The 23,639-nt window shown below is 37.9% G+C and overlaps 2 protein-coding genes across 4 annotated transcripts in view; one reads left to right on the top strand and one right to left on the bottom strand.

Moving 5' to 3' along the window:
- Positions 1-6,300, top strand: part of LOC119746145 (zinc transporter ZIP10-like) — a 29,817-nt gene extending 23,517 nt beyond the window's left edge. The window contains exons 7-8 of the mRNA XM_038222952.1: positions 819-1,006; positions 6,127-6,300. Coding sequence (XP_038078880.1) covers positions 819-1,006; positions 6,127-6,276 — 338 coding nt within the window. The 3' untranslated portion in view covers positions 6,277-6,300. The remainder of the gene's footprint in view (positions 1-818; positions 1,007-6,126) is intronic.
- Positions 1-23,639, bottom strand: part of LOC119746144 (coiled-coil domain-containing protein 13-like) — a 70,614-nt gene that overhangs the window by 3,082 nt on the left and 43,893 nt on the right. The window contains exons 15-16 of one of the 3 annotated variants that reach the window (XM_038222950.1): positions 22,245-22,496; positions 16,879-18,641 (exon numbers count right to left, since the gene is read on the bottom strand). In XM_038222950.1, the coding sequence (XP_038078878.1) occupies positions 18,473-18,641; positions 22,245-22,496 (421 nt within the window). In that variant the 3' untranslated portion in view covers positions 16,879-18,472. Of the gene's footprint in view, positions 1-16,878; positions 18,642-22,244; positions 22,497-23,639 lie in introns of those variants that run through there. The other 2 variants (XM_038222949.1, XM_038222951.1) reach the window with 2 other exon arrangements.

A 23,639-nucleotide genomic window follows, 5' to 3' on the forward strand; every position in this document is an offset into this window, starting at 1 on the left:
TTAGCTATTCCTATTGGTCGAGAGCCCGTCACGTGGCAGGTCTTAAATGGATGATAAAGACATGGCTAGCTGGTCTTAAACACTTTTCCAGTGTCACAATAAAATGTGGACTCCTAAAAATCCAGTGCCTCATCGTTTCATTGGTTGAACGTTCACAATCCTCACGTAGGCATGCGCAACACTACCAGGGAGTCAGAATTTTATAGTTCTAAATTCAAAACGCAACGTGCCAGGTGCGTTCTGCGCGACACCGCGCAGAACATGATACGCGCGCGTCAATCTCCATAAAAGGGTTGTTTACATCTTACTCGCCAGCTGAACACTCCATTATTTTGCAAGAGGGATGTTTCAAAAAGCATAAAGTGAATTTGTTGAACAAAATCGGGATGTTTCGAACGAATTATATGATTTTTTCTTACCGAAAAGGTATTTATGAATGGGATTAATATGTGCTCCGTCGGTATTTATCACTCTGTTTAAGACCACTTAGAGTCTGGGTGCTGATAATTACCATCACCTCTGGCTCGGGTAATTATCAGCACCCAGACTCTAAGTGGTCTTAAACAGAGTGATAAAAACCTCCAGAGCACACATTTATTCCCTTATTCAAAAAAACAAAAACAAAGTCAATTATATCCAGGTGGTCGACCCCATACTGCGTATGCAGACCAAAATTCACAAACAAACAAAACAAAAGCTTTTTGGGGATTGGAATGACTAATCTGTAGGCTGTAACTACACAACACATTGGGATTATGCTTTGTCCTCTGTAAATTTGCACAAACTGTTGATATGTTGCCCCTTATTGTTATTCCTAGGTGATTTTGCGGTGATGCTGAAGGGCGGAATGTCCATCAAGCAAGCGCTGTGTGTCCAGGCCATTTCGTCCGTTCTAGCCTACATGGGTCTGGCCATCGGCATCGCCGCGGGAAACGTGGAGGCCGTCAGCATGTGGATATTTGCCCTGGCCGGGGGAATGTTCGTCTACATCGCCCTGGTTGATCTGGTAAGTGGGGCTTATGGGAAGCTCTGGGTGTAGACCAGTTAATAAATAGCCACCAATTATAATGTCTTCAATCAAAAAAAAAAATCAAAAAAAAAAATCAAAAAAAAAAAATCAAAAAAAAAAATATCAAAAAAAAAAAAAATTCAAAAAAAAAAAAAAAAAAAAAAAAAAAAAAAATTCAGGAAAAGAACAACTCTCCAAAGTGTTCAAGACGTGCATCAAACCAAAGCTTGATTCACCCTTTAAGATGATCACCTCTATATATATTGGTTTATTTTCACTCAACTCGTGGCCCTCAAGCCAAATTGCAAGAATGTTGCAATATAAAAACATTACAAAAAACACACAACAATATAGTCCAAATATGAAAAAGAAAAAATAGGCAAAAGTAATGGCCCAGCCAAAAAAACAAAACATAATAACAAAAATTGCACACACTTGAATTAAGTTAAGTTAGATTAATTGATAAAATTGACCTTTAAAATGGCACAGCCATCAGGAATAAGGTATTGCACTAAGTACACAATAGACCCATACGTCTATATGGGTCTATAGCATGATATTTCATGAAGCGCACAGCAGACCCAGACATACATGTATTATGAAAATCAAGAAATCAACCTCTAAAAGTAGTCCAGAAGCCCATCGCCGTTTTTTTAAAAAATGCCCCACAATTCATTGTGAAATAGATCCAATTTGGGGATCTATTTCATCCCAAATATCTCAGAATTTTTATATATATAAAAATATATCTACAATTTCAAAAACCGGTTGAGAACTGGAACCCTTCACGGCTACAAACACTGAAGTGCCAGGGCCAGAACTTGACATCATAAAATTAGCAAATTGGTCGGCATAGCCAACTTAATTGGGGCCTTTACTGGTCTATAAGCTTCTGGTGGAAGTTTATAAGGGCCATTTGAAGGTGTTTGTTTGTATTCCTCTGTTTGAACTGGCGTGTTAATGATGTTTGATTGTGCAGGAGTGTCATTAGGTGTAAACTTTTATCTGGCAACTTGTTTGACTGATAAGACCACTTAGGTGCTGTTTGCAAAACTAGTAGAGTGCAGTAAGTTACTGGGCAGACTGAGTGCAATTAAGGCTATGAATAACCACTAAAAATGATGTCACGTTTCTGTGAAATTGTGCATTTGTTTGGATTAACGCAGATTAACGCCTGAAGGCCAAAGGAACCTTTTTTAAGCATTTTAATAAACGTTTAGTACCATTTATGCTTAAAGGGAATATACAACATTTGAAAACATCAGAAAACAAAACTACCAAATTATCACGAAATACCTTACTGGACTGTTAGTGAATGACGGTCGAAAGCATCCTGTACAATCGTGGCACCTGGTGTGCTGACGTTTTCAAGAGAAGTGGTATTTTTTGTATCAATGTCCAACGCTGGTCGGCTGACCAGCGTTGGAAAAAAACTCTTTTTTTTTTCATATACTGCTCCCAATTTATCATATTTAGTTAGTCCGCATTTTCTTTGCAATTGATTGTGCACCTATATACGGGTACAAGCCTGCTAGACTGATTCCCTGACCTTACAATTCCTGGACGTCTATAAATTGCTCCATTTCATCTTAAGAAGGGCCAGAGAGCCCGACTACAAGAGCATGATTGTTTTTCTTGGTTTTTCTTAGATCCTTTGTAGGAACAGTACCTGTTTACCAATTCAATGAGAAAATCCTTGCTCAGAGTGAAGATAGGACTGGTATCAAAAAGTCTGTGAAATTAATTAGCTGCATAATGTGAATCGTTACATTCTGTGTTATTTTTCAAAGCTTTTACAGATGTTTGAAAGTAAATGCATCATTTGAAACAAAGTGTACCGCACATGTAGTCAAAAAATTACAATTGCATTTCATAATATACAAGATACTGGGCACAATTAATTTTGGTATGGGCTTCAGCCGAACACTAATTAGTGCCTAATTAGCCGTTAAAGTGACCCAATTTTCACTGTATTATTGTAATAATGTGTTCATTTCTGCTTCGTATATCACTGCCTCTTGGGTTACAATAGTGCAGTAAAAATTGAGTCACATTAACAGGCTAAGTAGGCAAATTAGTATTCGGCTGAAGCCCATACCAACATTAAATGTGCCCAGTAACATGATGCACGCGACAAAAACATGGTTGGTACCCAGCATTTTTTTTATAACACCATTGCCTGAAGGCCAAAGGAACATTTTTTAAGCATTTTTAAAAACCTTCAGTACCATTTATGCTTATAGGGAATATACAACATTTGAAAACATCAGAAAACAAAACTACCAAATTATCACGAAATACCTTACTGGACTGTTAGTGAATGACAGTCGAAAGCATCCTGTACAATCATGGCACCTGGTGTGCTGACATTTTCAAGAGAAGTGGTATTTTTTGTATTAATTTCCAACGCTGGTTGGCTGACCAGCATTGGAAAAAACCTTTTTTCCATATACTGCTCCCAATTTATTATATTTCGTTAGTCCGCATTTTCTTCGCAATTGATTGCGCACCTATATGTTTAGCACACAACACGCCCGCACGCAGTGCAGCACGTATACTGCGTGCTAGTACATTGGCCGCCTGTATCGCATGCAGGCTCAGCAACAACAAAGACTTGTTTTTAAGACTACTTCAACGAACAATGTTGTGTCGCGTGTGCGCAATCCTTGCAACATGTTAACTCGAGAGCACCAACGAGGTAAAAATCAACGCATTTCCACAGTCCTGCTTCTCTTTTTCCAGTTTTTTTTTTTTGACGGCCGGAAAAACCAGAATTTTGTGAGATTTAAAAATAGGAATTCCAGTTAAAACAGAAAAAGTGGCATCTCTGTAGACATTACACTGGTCTTCAGCACACGTTTCCCTTGGGTTTTTTTTTCCTGAGGGTCATATATCATGCCCATTCTAGATTTATGGAAAGTTTCTTTTAAGAGTTTTGGGGGAAACAAATCTGAATATTCCGGTTGAATCTAGTACATATATTTCAAAAAGGAAACAAAAAAATGTCAGCCTTGGCGGGATTTGAACCTAGGTGACCTGCGGAAACTCGACTTATTAGGAAAAATGAGAAATCCAAGAAGCAACCTTGCTTCGGAAATTATTAACAGTATTCAAGTTTTCTTCAGATCAGCTAATTTTCTCTTCATAACTTCTTCGTAAACCAGAGAAGTGGTTGTATATCACCCGGAACAGGAAACTGTTGTTGAATCGTGTGCAAAGAAGCTTTGTCCTTATCTGTTATCGAGTATTTATTAAATACCCCTTGTACCCACATTATCTCATCATACAGACTAATTGTGAACCATTTTCAAAGTAACTTGTTTTATTGTGTTCCAACCAAAGTACAAGCTTTTCAAACAAAAACAATTCTCTTGACCTTTTTATGACTATAGGATTAGATACTGGATTGCGAGCAATGTGCAAAACCTGTACGCTTGTGCAAAAAAAAAAAAAAAAGTTGGGAGAACTTTTATGATGCATTTATGATTTCTAGAATATACGATACCATGCCTTATTCTGTTTACTTTGGTCGTTTTTGTCACATTAAGAATTCTTTTTTATTCATGCTATATGATTTCTATGAAAAAAATGGAAGGTTTGCGGTGATGACGAACAGAACATTGTTTGAAACGTCGAGTTGGTTCTTCTCAGAACAGCACAACTCAAAAAGAGATGTTTTTCACATGGTGTGTGAATAATATCTCATTTTGAGTTGTGCAGTTCTGAGAAGAACCAGTTGTGTAAACTCGACGTTTCGAACAGTGTGCTCTGTTTGTCATCAGGAGACTGCCGGACACTTCAATGCACTTGAAGTGTCTGTCTGATTTTTTTTTATCGTGATACCAACATTTAAAACAAAGGAGTCTACCCAATACCTATGTTCCTCAATACCGATGTTCCCCGAAATCCTTAGGATTAGGGTTATATAGGGTTAGGGTTATATAGGGTTAGGGTTAGGGTAAGGATTTCAGGGAACATAGGTATGCAACCTAAAATCACACTTCAGGTGAGCAATTCAAGTGCCCGACGCCTTACCACTCGGCCACCGAGCTTGCCTGGTTTGGCTGGCTGGTTTTGAGGACAATACCGATACACATTATAAAATACGTTGGTGAAGGGCAGTGTGTGCTTCACAAAGAACAACTGTTGTATCATTATGTTCACGTGTAAAAGGACTCAACCTTAAACTGAAAAGTCAATAACAGCAAACAAAAGTACAATGCTTACTTCCAATGCTTTCAGTTTCGGTTTGGACGTGTGCAACTTTTTAATCCTTAACAAATTTGATTATGGAGGAGAATTCAATATAACTAAGGCTTTTATAAGCATTGGAATGTGACATAATACACAACTTTTTGCCATGTATCCCCCTTTTGGACCATGGATAAAAGAGGTCCTTTCTTCCAATTCGGGAAAATGAATTTGAAAGGAGGTAAAATATAAGCATCCGAGAAATCTACGGGTAATTTTTTTAAGAGCAAATAAAGGGAATATACAGCATTTCCTTTTGCTGTTATTTCCAGGAATGCTGAATTTGGGGGTTAGTATTATTTTTATAGAAAGTATTGTCACATTGACTTGTTTGAAGTTTCCGGTTCGTAGATGCTCGCAAAACCAAGTAAAACAATCATGTTCTTGTAATCTGGCTCCCTGACTCCACTGAACATTAAACGGAGCACTTTACAGACGTTGAGGAATTGTAAGGACAGGGAATCTGTCTAGCTGGCTTGTACCCGTTCATAGGTGTGAAACTGATTGCAAACAAAATACAGACTAACTAAATTTGACAAATTTGGAGCAGTATTTGAAGAAAAAAAACAGGTTTTTTTCCAACACTGGTCGGCCAACCAGCGTGGGAAATTGATACAAAGATACCACTTTTAAAAAAAAAATGACATGCAGCACTCAAGGTGCCATGATTTTACAGGATGCTTCAGACTGTCATTCACTAACAGTACAGTAAGGTATTTCGTGATAATTTGGTAGTTTTGTTTTTCGATGTTTGCAAGTGTTGTTTATTCCCTTGAAGGAAAGGCTCTTTCTCTAGTCAAGCTTACATTTATTTGAATGTCAATCCAGAGAGTCATTGTTTTCCTGCTCTTGTCTGTCTCGTATAGTTTCCAGAATTGATTGAGACGCTGAATGGCAACCCGGGCAAGAAAGTCCAGCTCTTGGGCCTTCAGGCCATGGGAACCGTCCTGGGTGTGGGCATTATGCTCCTCATCGGCTTGCAAGAGGACTGGCTAAGGGAGCAACTCGACGGATAAAAACCAGAAGAAAAACGAAAAAGATGCTCGCTGTGTGCTATGATGTAAGCAGTCTTGTAATCTCGTCCATCAGAAGTCCGATAACGAGTAAATCACAAGTCAATACAGAAGGCTAGTCACAGTCATCAAGCTTTCTTTTAGTACAAGAATCATTCAAATCACTCATGTACATTTCAAGTTACCAACATTTTAAACACAGCCACCGTTTTAAAGTTCTGTCCATGTTTCACAAATAAAGTAGGTGTTCTTTCATCGAAACAAAAACAATTCTCATAGGGATATTAATTGTTTTCATTTTGCTGAAAGAACACTCACCTTGTTTGTGATCCGTGGACAGCACTTTAAAATGTTGTTTGTGTTCAAAATTCCATAACTTAAAAAGTACATGAGTGATTTGAATGATTCGTGTACTAAAAGAAAGCTCGCTGATTGGGCTTTCATATCCTAGATTTTGAAAGCGCTACAGGCAAAATTTCATTCAAAAATTGGTCTTGCCATTTCTTTTGTTTTTGTAACCACCCTGATAATTGATAAAGGAATGCCTTCGTTACAGTCCATTTGAATAACTTGTGACTTAATAAGAAAAAAGAATGACTTTTGATGGACTTGTCAGAGACTTGTGTGGAGTTGTGATGGACTTGACGTCAACACCGTTATGTAAGCCACCATGGGCGTCGCGAGGGGGGGGCAAGGGGGGCACTTGCCCCCCCCCCCCTGGAAAAGCAAAAAAAAAAAAAAAAAAGGAAGAAGAAAAAAAAAAAAAAAAAAAAAAAGAGGCGCGAAGACAAAGTGGTGTAAATTTAATGAGTTGGGGGGGGGGCCAAAATGTCCCTGCCCCCCTCTAAAACTGATAAATCGAGAATGTGTTGAGAAATACAAGCATATTTTGGCAAAAAAATTTTTGCCCCCCTCTAGAAAAAATCCTGGCGACGCCCATGTAAGCCACATATTTTTGCCCAGTATTTTCGGATCACATATTTTAGTATTACAGTAACGCCTGGTGAATTTCTGGAGGTGCAGATTGTATATTTGTTCTATTTAAGGTATTATGTTTATTAAAGTCCGCTGGTGATTTGTTCCCTTTTTCTTGAATGGTTCTGCATAAAGTGTGCTACTCAGATGTATCGTCATGGTAACCCATAAAGGACCTTAGAGCATGTTGCTCCTAAAGAGGAATTTCAAATTAGGCTCTTGATGCTATGACGTTGGGGACCTTTACTTGTTTGATTCCTTCCGTAAAGAGAGCACTCGAAAGAGAGAGGCCCTCTTATTTGAAATTCATTGATACATTCGGACACTGAAGTACCTACAGCATTTAAGTGCATGGGTTCTTCCACAAAATGAGGCCACTCTGGTGGTTTGGGATTCACTATCCCTCCAAAAATTTGGAGGACGTCCGATTATTAAAAAAAAAAAATCAGCAATGAAATATGTAATTTTCTGAGGTGAGTGAAAGAAATCCAACCAAGTCTAAAAACGTCTGCTACAAAATTGAACATCTTCCACATATTAATTGAATTTTTTTTGAAAAGGTCAACAACAGATATTAAAAAAATAATAATATCTGAATGAGTTTGTCCCCCAATAATTTATGGTCTAACCTTTACAATAAACGTGTCAACAGGCAAGCTGTGCTGGTAGGTCCTAGCCAGAACTGTAGTACCCTTTTATTTGTATCTACCCGGCCACTTTCTCGAGATAATGCCAACTTTAGATGATAACAGCCCATCGATAAACCAAGCATAGTGTTAAAAAAAATTATAAACAAATACATGTATATTCAAACTTGTACATAATAGTAATAGAAATGCACTGTACATTGAAAACTGATCTACTTACAAACAGGGTAATTGGGAAGAAAAATTGAGACTTAAAATTTGAAATTCTGAGCTTTAGGAAGAGTTAGGAAAAGTGCTAACAAATCTCAAACCTGTATTAATCACTGAAATTTGCATATTTTTAGTACCATTAACTCTTTACAATTAAGATTTGAAGGTTTGCATGGTGATGACTGCAGTAAGTTAAAGAGTTACGGTTGCACCATGTAACAAATCTCTTTTGTGAGTCTGTGAGGTTCTTTACAATTATTTTTATGCAATATTGTATTTTACTGGGTCACAATTTTTTTTTGACAATCTCGAACTAAGACACTGTGTATTTTATAGTGCTAATACGGTGTTAAATGATGCCAATGTTTTGCGTGATATGGATATGGAGAAAAGATGAAGGTTAAGTGATGTAGGGGTGTAAATATAAAATAAATTTTGATGGTGCGACAGATACTGGAATATAAGAATATTGATTTATTAACACAATCTAAAATCCTGCTGGGTGTCTCTAAAAAAATTTCACTACATACATGTATACCTTTTCTTTAAATATGCATAAGCATTTGAGATTTATTTTACTTGTGGTGGAAGGACTGCTGTGACAACCATTCATTATTTCAAAGCTTCTAAGCGGATGAATAATTAAAAGTAGTTTCATGTTTGGAAAATACTCTACTCAGGTTTAATTACAAATGTAAATTGCTCAGAAAATGAAACGGGGGGGGGAATCAAGATTCCTTCAAGGTACAAAAGTATTAACAGTTCCGGACTGTGTTGGTGGAGGATTATTTTACCTTTGTATAGATTCATCAGTAATACATGTACAGTATAGTGGCACTGTTTGGGTACAATTTTCACGGAAACTGTTGTCATTATCTTCAACAGGCTTATGTCGTTACTTGTAAAGAGTTTTAAAGTATTCTTCTTTTTTTGTGGGGGGGGGGGGGGGAGGAGGGGGTTGTATATAGCACTGTTCACGTTAGGATAATAATTGCCTGCATTTGATGTGGGCAGATAACCAAGTCTGTGTCACATTCAGTGCACAATGAAAATCGCCCACTGGCACCCTGGCTCAAGGCCAAACCTGTGCCAATTGTACATATATAGTGTACCGAATACCAAGTTGTACTAGTAAGCCTATTTGATAACACAAGGGATATTCTGTGTTGCCATGGAAACATTTTATCCTTTTTGGTTTTTGAATGGTAATGAAATATCACTGCCATGAGCCATGCTGACACTTTTGAAATGTTGTTGTCGAGGCTACCACGAGTTCAGTGCAACTAAAGGGGGTGAGGGTGGGGGGGGGGGGGAGTGAACAATAAGTTTGGCTTTGTTACAATTCATGTAAAAGTGAGGACTTAGGATGGACTTGACAACAATGGATTCAGATATGAAGTACGAAGCACCCATGATGATTCAAGGTCACAACGTTCGTTGCGATAAAGTCGCATTTTTATCCCCTTGTTTTGAAAGGATTTCCTGCAGTTTCCTTTTACATTTTAAAGCTTTTGTCCATTTTTATTTAATGTCTGGCATTGGGTTATTTTCCTTACAATGTTTTCATATATTCCTGTTTTTAATTTTTGCTCAAGTTTTACTTGTATTAGTTATGTTATCGTTCCTCGTATGCACATGAATTCTTGAATTGCACGGCGTAGATACTTATTTTGAATCAATCTTGTCACTATTTGAAAAACCTGATTAAGATATTACATACAATTGTTGAATGTGGTATGATTACTGTTATTTTTTGGGACCTTGCTAACTGGCTCCATGAAAGTTTGAATTTCATGAAGTATCTTGGAAAAATCCACACAGAAAAATGAAAGGTTGGGTTTTTTTCTCAGAGCCTTAACAAACAAATAACTGGGACTGAAACCTGAACCATAACTTTTCCTGATTGTGTTTCCAATTTGCTAAAAGTACATGAATACTTAAGACCCCAATTAACACTGCCGAGCTATCACTTTGTGGGTTAGTTGTTTTCCTTTCGAACAACTCATTTAAAGTGCCTTAAAAGTTGCGGTATTTTTGCCAAAAATCATCGTCAAGTGTCACATGCCATATTTTTTTTAATGTACATGTAGGTATACTTAACAAGTCCATACGTCACGAGTTCGTGATGGAACACATAAAGTTAAATAACACCAGTGTATTTATGTAAGATATAACATCTGTTTGGCCAATAATAACAGTACTTTCTTTACATTTTTCTGTTTATAAAAAGGTCAACATCTTCTTGAGGTGGGGGTGGTTAAGTACCCTCACTGGAAATATGGGGGAAAATGTTGCAACCTGACGCCACTTTTTCTTCATATATATCATCTCAATGAAGGTCATTCATTGCAAAAATGATAAGACATGAATCTGGGACTAAGAAACTTTTCCAATTTTGTAAGGCAATACTGTTCTTGACTCTCCATAGACTCTCCATAGACTTTGTGCACAATCGCGGAAGTGACGTCAGGTTGCAACATTTTTTCTCCGAAAAATATGTGCCACTGAGTTATGGTCGTTGCAAAACAAGCACATTAAACACAATGTGCACAGCACGTTTTTAGTTCATGGCACTGCCCCAATCTAGCATTACATTTCAAAATTTAGTAGCGATAAACTTCGGGAAAGTGTCTTGTGCCAAGAAAAAGCTTTGTTGGAGAGGATCATAATTTAACTCGGGGGAAATCCCCTTGAGAGAAAATAGCTGAACTTAAATTTTTTTTTTTAAGGGGAAAAACACAAATTTGAATTGGCTTGGGAAAAGCCTTGAAATGTATGAATCTGTGTGAAAGATGAACTGACTTTTCTCAGCGTTTATTTTCTTGTATTTTTGTTAATTCTAAAAGTGTTTTGGTATAATTGCCAGAAGTGGAAAGGAACTAAGATTTGTTTGAGTAAAAATTTTAAAAAAAAAATCTGTATTCTTCTAACTTTGAATTTCAATGCCATCTTTTGTTTCTGAAGAACTGTTTATCTTAATACAATAAATAAATAATAACAGATAAATAAATAATAACAGATAAATAATCACAGATAAATTAATATCTTTCTGTCGTGTGTAAGAAGGTTCACCTTGTAGAGTTACAATCTCACTGCCAATGTTTGCCAAATGTAATTTCCCTTAAGCTTGTGCAACTCCAGCTCCAATGCTCATCAGGAATTCGACATTTAGAATTCCTGATGAGCATTGTAGCTGGAGTTACTCAAGCTAATTTCCCTTGATGATGAAAATTTGCAAGAAGGTACAGGTTTTTTTTCTAGTGAATGCAAAAACAAATTATCATAAATTTATCATAACATGTACGCTGATGGGATTATCAACAATTCAAGTTATAGCTCACTGGAAAAGATTATCAACACACGGTATTTTCTTTTTCAAGCGGTAACACAAAGTACCAGTATTCATGACAGGTGGGTTATTAAATTAAAAACAGCATTAATATGGATGGATATACATGTATGTGAGTTCTGTGTATGGTATTTCATAGCCTGGATTCTTCATTGTTTCAAAATGAGAAAATATTCAGACAATAAAAGACCAGATGGCTTGGAAAAACATGACGTCACTTGCCTACTGTGCCAACTGAGATTTTGTTAAGAGTTTGTTTGTATTACAAACATTGCTGTGAGAACGGGGTGTTTCTATAGTCTCATTTTTCTATGAAAAAAATGACTAAATTTGCTGTAGTGCAGTCTTTTCTCCATGTATTGAATTCACTCACCTCTGAAAAATTCAAGTCGGGAAAAAAAATATGCTTTCAAAAGTCAACTGGACCCTTTGTATAATTTGAAAACCAAACTAGGGTCTTATTATTTGACTGTCAGTCATTGAAAAAACCCAATATGTACTGGTAGATTTTTCATTGACTTTGTGACGCGATTCTTATCACTCATTGGGTACACAAAGAAATAAATCAGTAATGGCGACGTGACAACGCGTAAAAGTCACAGTTAAGGTCAGAGTTGTTGACTAGGAGTTGTGGATAATAATAAGCATTAAATTCAACACTGAAGTGGTATATTGTGTTGTTATAGAAGATAATCTCCGGATTTTTTTTTGCCAAGTTTGTAGAATTGTGTTGATCGATAGGAGATTTCTGTCTAAATGAAAAGTACTTCCAAAATGTGACATTGAAAAAAGGTGAAAATTGTGCATAGTTTAGTTATATAGGCCTAACAGCTTCGGTTTTTGGGGTTTTTTGTTGTTGTTGCTTTATTGTATTCTTAATATAACAGCTGTCGAAATTGCTTTTGGGCAGCCAGGAGAGAGCAGGATTCTAAAAGGGAAATAAAATGGCATATGTCGCGTTTTGGAAATAATTCTTTAAATGTTTATAAAAAGTACAACCCCTCCCCCTCCCCAAAGCAATAGGAATTAAAGGGAATATACAACATTTGCAAACATCAAAAAACAAAACCATGAAATAAATGAAATACCTTACTGGACTGTTAGTGAATGACAGTCTAAAGTATCCTGTAAAATCATGGCACCTGGTGTGCTGACATTGTCAAGAGAAGTGGTATTTTTGTATCAATTTCCAACGCTGGTCGGCTGACCAGCGTTGAAAAAAAAAGAGGCTTTTTTCCAAACACTGTCCCCAATTTAGCGACTGTATTTGGTTAGTCTGCATTTTGTTTGCAATCGATTACACACCAATGAATGGGTACAAGCCAGCTATACTGGTTCCCTGACCTCAAATTACATTGCTTCGTTTCATCTTAAGTGAGGTCAGGGATCCAGACTACAATCACATGACTGCTTTTCTTGGTTTTTCCAGCCTCTACGAACACAAAACTTCAAACAAGTCAGTGTGACAATAATTGCTATGAAATAATAACCCCCAAATCCACCCTTTTCTGAAAATCACAGCAAAAGCAAATGTTTTATATTCCCTTTAATTAGGGCTAACACATCCCCCAAAATGTATCCATACTATATGATTTTCATGAATTTCCATAACTTTTACTCACAATTAAGCCTTTCAAGTTTCACTTTCAAATACGCACCATATGCAACGGTAATAATTCAGTCTGAATCCACAGATGTTTAAAAATATTGAAGATGAAGGTCGGACATACAAACAATTACAGACGATACCAGCAAATGCATAAAAACAATTATTAGGCCAAAAAAAAAAAGTCTCCGGTTTCTGGTATGCGCGCGCGTCGCCGTAGCCATGCGCGTCGGCAAAATGAAAAAGGTTTTTTTTCAATGAAAGATGATGTCTCAAAACCGCCAAACTCATTGGTTTGACTGGAATCCTGCTGCTGCACAATTTTAACGTGTTTTTAGATTGGGTTATGGTCGAGAATAAGCTTTATGTGGCCTCTCTGGACTCCCATATATTTGCACTAAGTTTAGTCGGGCACCATTTGCAGTCATCAGCCCGACATTTGAAGCAAAAAAATCAGGTAAAAAAAAAAAAAAGCCGCGTCGCCGCACCACATTTTTTTTGGCAAGCTCCATACCAGAAAACGGAAACTTTTTTTTTTGGCCTTAGCTTGTTAATTTAAATTTGCATAGTTCAATAGACCGGATGTCCAGATAATAAGCTTTTTGCGAAGGTTGGAACTGATCAAATTTTTATTAAACTTTTGAGGAGAGTAAATGTCTCAGCTGATTTTGCACTAATTCCTTCCATTTAGAATCGGAAGGGTTTCCAACATGAGAAATTTCGCTATCCTTTCGCGACCATGTTGTATTTGTAAAAATACCCAAGTTAAAATGACTAGCTCAGCTCTACAAATGGTATAGACAACTCACAAACATCCAAACACTAAATGTGATTAGTCAACTTGTAACAATTTTATTCAATGTAGGCACTAACCTTTTAATTATTCTGCATATACCAACTTTGCAGAGGTTTCACAAAAAAAATCATACACATTATTCAACAGATTAATGTTACAATGTAAGGTGGAAGTTGTTAGGCACACTAATTTCAATAATTGAATAATTTTATACATGTATATATTTTCCCTTCAGAGCACAATGCAACAATTTATAAGATTTATTTTATCGGTTAACGGACGGATGTTATTCCAAGTCATATGTAAAATAATTTTTGACAATTAAGAGACTTATGTACACCATATAAACAAGAATATTTTTTAAAAGGAAAAACTTTACAAAATGAATCTGGGTGGCAGGACGCTGTTCCTTATAAGACATACAATTTACATTTAAATCTTAAATATGTGCTAACTGTACAAAAAAAAATAAGCAAAAACACATTGCTTCTGGTTACAAGATATGGACGGAAAAAAATTCCAGAAAATATTTCTAGAAAAAAGTACATAGATATTTTATTGATTAACACAAGAACAATAAATTAATTAATGAACTGGTTCAGGGGTTGATATTTTTGTGATTAAAGACTCCGCCTTACAGATGTAAATGAAAACAAAATAGCCTTCTTTAAGCCATGTTTTATAAATCATCACCAAAACAAGAAAATCTTGTTAGAAAATAAGGATTTTGTTAATCAGAACAATACCGTGTTGTATTTCTCGTCATATATTGAATATTCACAATGTCTGGAGATGCAATAATATTTTCCATTTTCATCAAAACTTTTTTTTGGAAAAAATGCTTTCCACAACTTCATCGAATTGTGGTATTAACTCCAAAATGTCCTAACTCGAGGCCGTTATTGCAGCACAGTCACCAAATCTTCTGTATCTTATTGTAAAAGTAAAATTGGGGGGGGGGAAGTAAAAGAGAAAAAGTTCTCTTTACAGTACTCTGACCTGTAATATGACAGAACTTTTAACAAAGTCTAAAGCCAGAGGAATGTCGATGGATTGGTGACAATGTCTACAATTACCTTCTTGAAGATTCTCCATGCAAAACATGGCACCTCGTCATACTTAACAAATCTCACTTGAGGTACCATTTGGCTTATTCCATTTACTCAAATTTACGGAGACAAAATAATGCAAACAACTATGCAAAACAGTGTCATTATTTTTTGATGAAAAAAATATGATGTATACTTTTAAAGATCAACTTTCAAGATCAGGTTTGCTTTTATTGAGAATCAAGATCTGTCCAATACCTTTTCAAGATAAATTTTCCCATAAAATGCTTATTTTCAATACAACGGTAACATTCAAACAATCCAACTGTTGAGTACATTTAAAGTCAATGCACTGAGAGTATTTCCTCATTTACTTTAGACTTGACTCAAATCTGACATTCCATTATATTAAGCACTTGTGTCCGGTCTCAGAAAAAGTCTCGACTACAACACTTTATTCCCCTTTCCAATAACCAGTCAAGCCCAAAATAGATTCTCTTTTCTCCACTGAAAGCCAAATTCGCCTTTACAACAGTTTTTGGAAAATAAAATTACTTCTGAGTTTTGTGTTTTGTTTGTTTGTATTTGGTATTAAGGCTTGTACATCCGGTACAACTTAATCCCACTTCTTTGTAAGAGCTTCTCAGGAAAGGCCAACTAGCAAATAACTGCAGATTGAAGTTCCAACGAACCACCTGCAAATGATTTCGGCATCGAAACGCTTGTGAAAACTAGAATTACTCCTGACTTTTGTGTTTTGTTTGTTTGTATTTGGGATCAAGGCTCGTACATCAGTTCGACTTAATCCCACTTCTTTGTACGAGCTTCGGGAAAGGCCAACTAGCAAATAACCTGATCTGAAATTGAAGTTCCAACGAACCAATTGGAAATAATATCTGGAATATAATGGGATCTCACTACAGAAAAAAACACGGCATAAACAGTGTGGCGCCTCCGGAAGGGTAATACATCATGTCAACCAACAAAGAAGGGGGTTTCCAAATTGACAACAGAAGTACATGTACTGCATTTCACTGGGAAGAAAGACTGGTGGATTTAACACGCTTGTCATAACAGTGTGGCAAAAGGGTGTTTTTTTTTTTGCATGAGTGGCACGGCAACAAATGGCACTCTGAATCAATTCAGTTCTTTTTTCCCTCCCCCCCCCCCCCCAAAAAAAAATGACTAGAGTGGAAAGGTTACCTGAACTCTACAGATTAAGCAAAGGAGTCAAATTTGATCTGGCCATACACACTACATGTGGATGGACAGTTGACTTGAAGTTGGACCCGACCAAAAAATATGACTTGAGTCTACGAGTGGAGAAAAAGTCCAGTGACTGTGAAAATATATATAGAGCAGTCTTGCATAGTTCTTTTACAGAAGGTAACCAAGTCCTTCTGAATATTGCATTCTTCTGGCATTTTTGTGTGTCAATGGGCCACAGTACTCTCAGACTGCAAAGTTAGATTGTTTGACAATATATGGTATACCTGACTCACTACAAAACAAAAAATCACAATTGTCCCTCAACCCCATCCCAACCCTGTGCATGGACTGCATCAAGGTTAAAACACTGTAATTAAAAAAAAGGGAACTGTCGTTAGGCCAAAAAAAAAAATACTCGGTCTCTGGTCAGCGAGTGCGTCGATTTTAATCATGTGCGTCAACCTTCTTTTTCAAATTAACACGGAAGCTACAACAGCGCCCTCTATTGCCGCGCCTCCTCAAATGTTTGTACCAAGGAGCACCAAGGAATGGGGAAATTGCACCAAGGCAAATGATAAAGGGCACCAAGGCAAATTATGGAGGACACCAATGTACAATGAGGACCCAAAAAAGCAAAATAGTACCCACCTTGTCTGTATAATACAAGCTTGAAAAAAAAAAAGCCACAAAAAAGAAAGAAAAAAAACGCGTCGGCGCATCAATTCCGGAACTTCGGTCTGACCAGAGACCAACTTTTTTTGGGGGGGGGGGGGGGCCTTAAGTAGGCCTTCACTTTTTTGACACCGTGGCCTATTTTCCTCAAGCCAGACACAACTGTCTCCAAACAACTGACCAAAAACAATCAGAACCCCCATTAGATGTTGAATTACTGAAAAGTGCAAAGACAAAGGAAAGTGCAGTAAGAATCAACATTCCTGATGTTTGCTGATAGGGAATGGCCCCAATTGGCTTTATCAGTCTTTACTATTTCTTTCATGCAAGTGTAAATAATGTTATTTTTTTTATATCTAATAAAAAGTGTCTCATTTTCTCTGAGTGACTCCCAGTGGCTGTTTATGGGGTTAGCAGCCTTGTTAATGTTGCTAGTATTGTGACATTTTTTGCTGTCTAATAGCTTCTGAGTGCCCCACGTTTGATGAGGCACCGTATTTGGTGGACTGTCTGATCAGGAGGTTCTAGATTCAAGTCGCACACCAGACGATTTCTGAGGCGTGTGTCTGATCCGAGTATGGTCGTCTATGGCTATGCCTAGTCACTGTAGTACACAAATCACAAAAACTGACGCTATTACCATAAAAAGTTTAAAAAAAAAAAAAAAAGGGGGGGGGGAGAAATGTCTTTGGTTTGTATTTTTGTCATTCTACAGATTCAAGATCTTCCTCTATCTACAACCCTTAAATCTTTTCACACAGTGAGCATATGTGATGCAATCAAGCTACACGAGTCGTTTGTCAGGAATTTTCATTTGGAGATACAGGCCAAAATAGGGCCACTTCATCACGTCACTTCATCACATTTCTTGGTGTTCCGACTTCCATAATTTTTAAACTAAAGATGGTATCAGCATGCGGTTTTCACAGCAGTAATGCTGAGATTGTGCTCTTTTCAACTCTGTAATAAACCAAACTTTGACCGGGGTCGACAAACGACTCATTTAGCTTGATCGCATCACATATGTATGTGGGCGTGGACATTCAGGAATGAATGTATTGGCTTATCTAGCTCCCTGACCCATTTTCTTGCAACTCAATGGGTCTGGAGTACTGATTGGTGTGACATAGCAACCGATGAAAACTGGTGTGCAAATGAATAGATATTTTCACCGGCTGACGTAATCCCGCCCGCGCCTAATATATCGACTCACACTGACACCTGCTGGAGATGGTTTTGGACATTATAAAGTTGGCTTTATTTTTCTCTAAATCGATTTGGTATTCCAAGAGTTCAGAGTTCATAATATTGTCATCCTGGCTCTGTTTTGCTTGAACTGCTGCATTCCCTGCTGGAAATCTCCTTGGTTTGTTCGCATCATGTCAAGCTACCCATCCAAGACCACTCTGCTACGCTCCTATAGATCCACACTTCGTAGCTGTTGTTCCCTCTGTTCAGTCTAAACTGCCGCAGTTCCTGGAAGGAAATCTCCTTGCTTTGTCGCATCATGTCAAGCTACCCCTCCATGACCCTCCTGCTCAGCTCCTAGTTCCAGTCCTCCTAGCTGTTGTTCCCTCCGTTCTGTCTAAACTGCCGCAGTCCCTGCAGGAAAAGCTCCATGATTTGTCGCATCATGTCAAGCTACCCCTCCATGACTCTCCTGCTAAGCTCCTAGTTCCAGTCCTCCTAGCTATTGTTCCCTCCGTTCTGTCTAAACTGCCGCAGTCCCTGCAGGAAAACCTCCTTGGTTTGTCTCATCATATCGTGATACAGCTTCAGGTCTTCTTCTTTTACCTTTAGGGTGCTTTTGACAGCCGACTTCAAGGCATCGTTTTCATCAATCTTGATGGCTAACCTGTTCAAAAAAATCATGAAGAAAAGTTGACAGTTTGTTCTCCACTGCGGAAGTAGCCAAAGCACTTTCTTTTTTTCAACTGAACTTCCGAGGGACATCCAGCACCATGGACACTGTAAAGCAACCGTGGCGTGGCTACCTATCAATTTTACAAAGTTCTTTAGGACTGCCTAGAAGATTTTTGAAGGGTCTGGAAGGGTTAATTAATAAGGTGTTCTTTCAGCAACACGAAAACATCTCACACACATTCCTATGTGATGTGTTTTCGTTTTGCTGAAAGAACACTTACCTTTTTTGCTATCCAAGGACAGAACTTTAAAATGGTGGTTGTGTTTAAAATGCTGTAACTTCAAAATTACACAAGTGATGTGAATGATTCTTGTACTAAAAGAAAGCTTATCAATTGGGCTTTCATGTCCTAGATTTTGAAAGTGCTACATGCAGAACTTCACTAAAACTACGGTCCCGACATTTGTGTGTCTTTTTTTACTCGCCCTGTATTTCCGAGAAGAGTACAAATGTTTTTAAATGTGAGCAATGCCAAGATATGGACAATATTTATAAAATCTCTCCCGAGTTTAAGAGGTAAACATTTGGAAAAAAAATCTCCTATTATTTCAACAATTATACTCCTTCAAAAACTTCATTAGCTTGTTCAAACTTTGCTTTTTACAGATAGATGAATAATGTCTAAATGTCTAAGAACCTACGCCACAGAGGAAAGGAAAGATTGCCCCCATCACCACCCTTTTTTTTTGGGGGGGGGGGGTGGCGGTTGGGAGGGGGTATTACTTCATATAGTCTGTTTGCTGTATTCAGTGACAAAATAGAAAAGATGAGAATTTTTGTGCTAATTTGTGTAACTGCGTGTATGTTATATAATTTCTTCATCCATATAATCACAGATAACCAAAATGTGTTTTTCAGCTGAGCAACCCAACCAAGCCAGCCAATTCAGTCATCACACACTATTTCTTGTTTTCATTGTTTAGGAATTACGACCAGGCAGGCATAAGATAAGAGACTAGCGTGAACAGGTGTTTTTCTAATAGGGGGATAAACTTAGTCTAGATAAAAAAAATTATTTTGCCAGAATCCACCAGATAAACAGACTAAAGCAATCTTGATTCTGAGTAATCACTAACAATAAGTTTTGTTTAGATTTTATAAGAATCCTCCGCAAAAAAGGTGTGAAACATAAACAACGAAAGTACCATTACGTAAATCTCCCATTTGGCTAGACCCGAGTTTGTCATAAAAACTCGGGTCGTACCTACCGATTTCAGATTAAGCAGCTTTCAACGCGATCTCTCTTATCTGATCAAGAGTTAACGAGCCGTGAACAGGTGGTGTATGGTGCCTCTGCCTGTGAGCTTACTGACAAAAAATATCTACCAAAGTCTACTAGGTTCTTGTTTATAATGTAAAGTATTTGGAAAAGTGTCAAAAGTTATTATGTGAGCAACTTTGAATCATAAAAATCGATCAAATATATCTCGAGATATCAAATAAGAAACAGTCCGACTTCAGCCATGCTCTTCAAGGCACACACACTGCAAGTAGTCCCCGCTACCAGATGTGCATGCCGTAATTGATAGGGCAATTACCACAGCTTGTGGTCACTGGCCCTGGGGAAGTGGGTGCCAGGGTAAGTGTTTATCTTATAATTACTTTGCTGATAACAGCTGATAAGAGTCACAGTGAAATCGGTAGGTACAGTTCAGGGGTTTTGGCAAATGGGAGTTTCACGTAATGCTGAGCTTTTCACACACCGTAAGTACCATGCCCTTAAACAACTTGTTTTTTTTTCCACAGTATGTCAACAGGAAGGGACCTTTCCCAGAAATACAGGGAATTTATTAAATACACACACATGTGTTTTGAAAAGAAACATGATTGCCAAATATTTCAGTGCTTGAACATCTTTTGTCCTCAATATTTTGACGCCTTAAACAAATATTTATGTGACAGTCTTTCTGGATATTGCAAAATACATCCAAGTGGAAACACAATGGTCTACAATAACAACATCCTGAACAATTTTCTATTTAAAGAATTCTAATAAGTTTTCGTATGAATCTCTTCAGTCTGGACAAAAAAAACCAACACAAAACATGTCCGTTGCTGTACTTTCTCTGTTTACAAATAAATGATCAGTTTATCAAATGACCCAAATGACTGAGGTTCTATTTTTTTTTTTTCACGAAATGAACGATCACTGCCATGTTCTCTGAAGTACGTGCAGTGCTGCACGTACCCCAGAATGAATGGCTTTGTCCCATGGCACACAATGGACCATTCCCGCCTCGAGCAATAGGCCCCGCCCACCTTTGGTTTCTGTAAGTGCCTCCATAGCGTGTGACCGAGTTTGTTCGAGCTACAGAATGAATACAACCAAGCAATTGAAGCAAAATGCAGCGTGGCTTTGTCCCATGGCACACAATGGACCATTCCTGCCTCAAGCAATAGGCCCCGCCCACCTTTGGTTTCTGTAAGTTTCTCCATAGCGTGTGACCGCGTTTGTTCGAGCTACTGTAATCACCTGACCAAAACTCACAATCTCATTGGTCAATGCCAACTGTTTGATTGACAAGCAGGGAGGGGCCATTCCCGCATGTTACCCGACTGGCAGCTTGAGTTGACCAATCACAGTTAATGGTAGATGTTTACCGTCACTGACACTAGTATGTGTCTTCCTATTGGCTTGTTGTTCGAACCAATCGCATTCTGGAATCATCCATGGCAGAAACCAGACACGTTACATTTCAGCTAACAGCACCAATATCAAACTTCAACTTGTTTACACAAAGTGTACAAGTTTCTCAAATCTTTCTGTTTTTGGGAAAGATTCTGGATGAAAACGTCAGGCCCTCTATGTATACACAATCTGTGTTAACAGGTCAGTCCAGTTTGTAAGAAATTTGCAGCAGCTTTTTATGTATCCTGCTTTTCACAATTTGTACATTTAGAGAGAAACGTTGCCTTTGTTCAAAGCACAACTTTACAAGGCCAAAACATTCGTTCAAAAAAGGAAAACTTTTGATAGCACTCAAGAGTTTTCTGCATGTTATGGACAAAAAATACAAGCTTAAAGGCCAATTGCCACTGGCCTTTCAAAGAAGGAGCAATTCCACAGAATTATAAAACCCCAAAAGCCAAAATTACAAAATTGTCCAAATGCCACAAATGAAACATGTAGGTATTTTGAAGCTTGGCGGCTGCCTGCTACTGAAAAAAAAATGAATTTATGGGTACAAAAAAATAATCGATTTGTCTGAGTTCGTCCCACCCCAAGGCATATTGAGCCAATTTTCTCCTACAGAAAAGTTGGTTGAATAATTTCTTTTTTAAATCACCGTAGCAATTAAACTGATACGCTTTATCAGAATTAAAAGCAATAATGGTAAAGTGCCTTGCTTAAGAGCACAAGCACCATGTTCCCCGTCAGGATTCGAACCCATGTACCACGGCACACGAGTCGAACACCGTAACCATTGGACCACAGCACCCCACATACCGTTGAATTGTCCAGAATGTAGGACCAACACTATGAAATGCCCAAAGAATGATCAAATTACTCAGTTTATAAAAGTCTTAGAGTACCTCGTTTGTAGCTCGTCCAGTGTCTGCTGACTAAGGGCCAACTCCCCCTTCACCAGATCGCCATCGGTGATGTAACTCCCTGAACTCGCTGCCTTTGTCGCAGACGCTGACGACTTCTTGGTCCCTTTGCCGCTGTTGCTGCCACTCTCCACTTTGACCTTGCCTAGTTGTTTCTCCAGCCACACGTTGCGCTGCTTGAGCTCCTGTAAGCTGGCCTGGGCCTCCGTGGTCTTGATGTTAGCGTCATCGGCCCTGTGTTCAAATGACAGAATGGCTTCATGTATAGGATGGTATGGCGGGGGGGGGGGGGGGGGTGAATTTTTTTTTCAAAGAACAGATTCCATGCTGCAATCAGTCTGTCTGAAAAACAAATTTGTGTGTGTGTGTAGATTCTTCAGTGCAAAGTGTCCAAACAAATGAAATAAGTGTCAAAAATTAGCCATTTGCTTCATGAAAGTGGGCGAGTCAAACAAAACATCATAATAACTCAAGTTCCTACATTTCTGTTTTAGAGCGGTACAAAATACACATATCAAGGCTCAAAAGTTGCTAGGGATACAAAAAACTTGCTGAAATCTATTACAAATAAATAGTGTTTCCAACTTTTTTTTTTTTTTTTAACTCTTTCAGTGCCAAAGTCGTACATGTACGAGGTATATTTGTTAGTTTGAAATTGCCAATCTCGTACATGTACGAGGTAATGTTCGTACTTAATATCGCCAAACCTCGTACATGTACAAGGTAGAGTAAGCATGTTATCACAAGGGGGCGCTCTCGCTCTTTCTAATAATATCATTTTCATTCAGGTACGACCTGTATTTATTTGTTTCATTCGTGTTCTTGCGAGAGTGCGCAGCACTGATAGCCCATTTTCTGCAAAAAGTGCGGAATTCCCCTGAGTGCAGGATAGTGTTTCACGGTGTATCACTATATACGTGACTACTATTGACTTTCCAATGTATCAAGGATATACCAGAGAGCAACAACAACAAATTTAGTGAGTAAAGCTTATTTCCTTTTTTTTTTTTACAGAATTTTGAACAATTAAAAAAAACACTCAAAGTTGGGCACTTTAGGGTTAAACTTTTGAAATGTCACGGGCACTGAAAGAGTTAATTGGTTCTCATTGGAATTGACTCATATATTACAAAATCAAACATTTCTTTATGGAGGTCAGAGACCACCTAGTGTCTGAACGAAAGTCCTTGCCTTAATTCCAAAAACTCTTATGTGGGTCAACTTGATTTAGATATTTTTTTGTACACACCTTTGCCCATCTGGGCTCATCTAAAAGTAAAGCTCGCCGCAAACCTTCCGATTTTACCGTTTCACCGGATCATTAGGCCAGATTCGGAGAGGTGTGCGCTATAAAATCGGACCGATCTGACCATACAC

This window comes from Patiria miniata, unplaced genomic scaffold (assembly GCF_015706575.1).
Source record: "Patiria miniata isolate m_02_andy unplaced genomic scaffold, ASM1570657v1 HiC_scaffold_7, whole genome shotgun sequence".
NCBI classification, from domain to species: Eukaryota; Metazoa; Echinodermata; class Asteroidea; order Valvatida; family Asterinidae; genus Patiria; species Patiria miniata.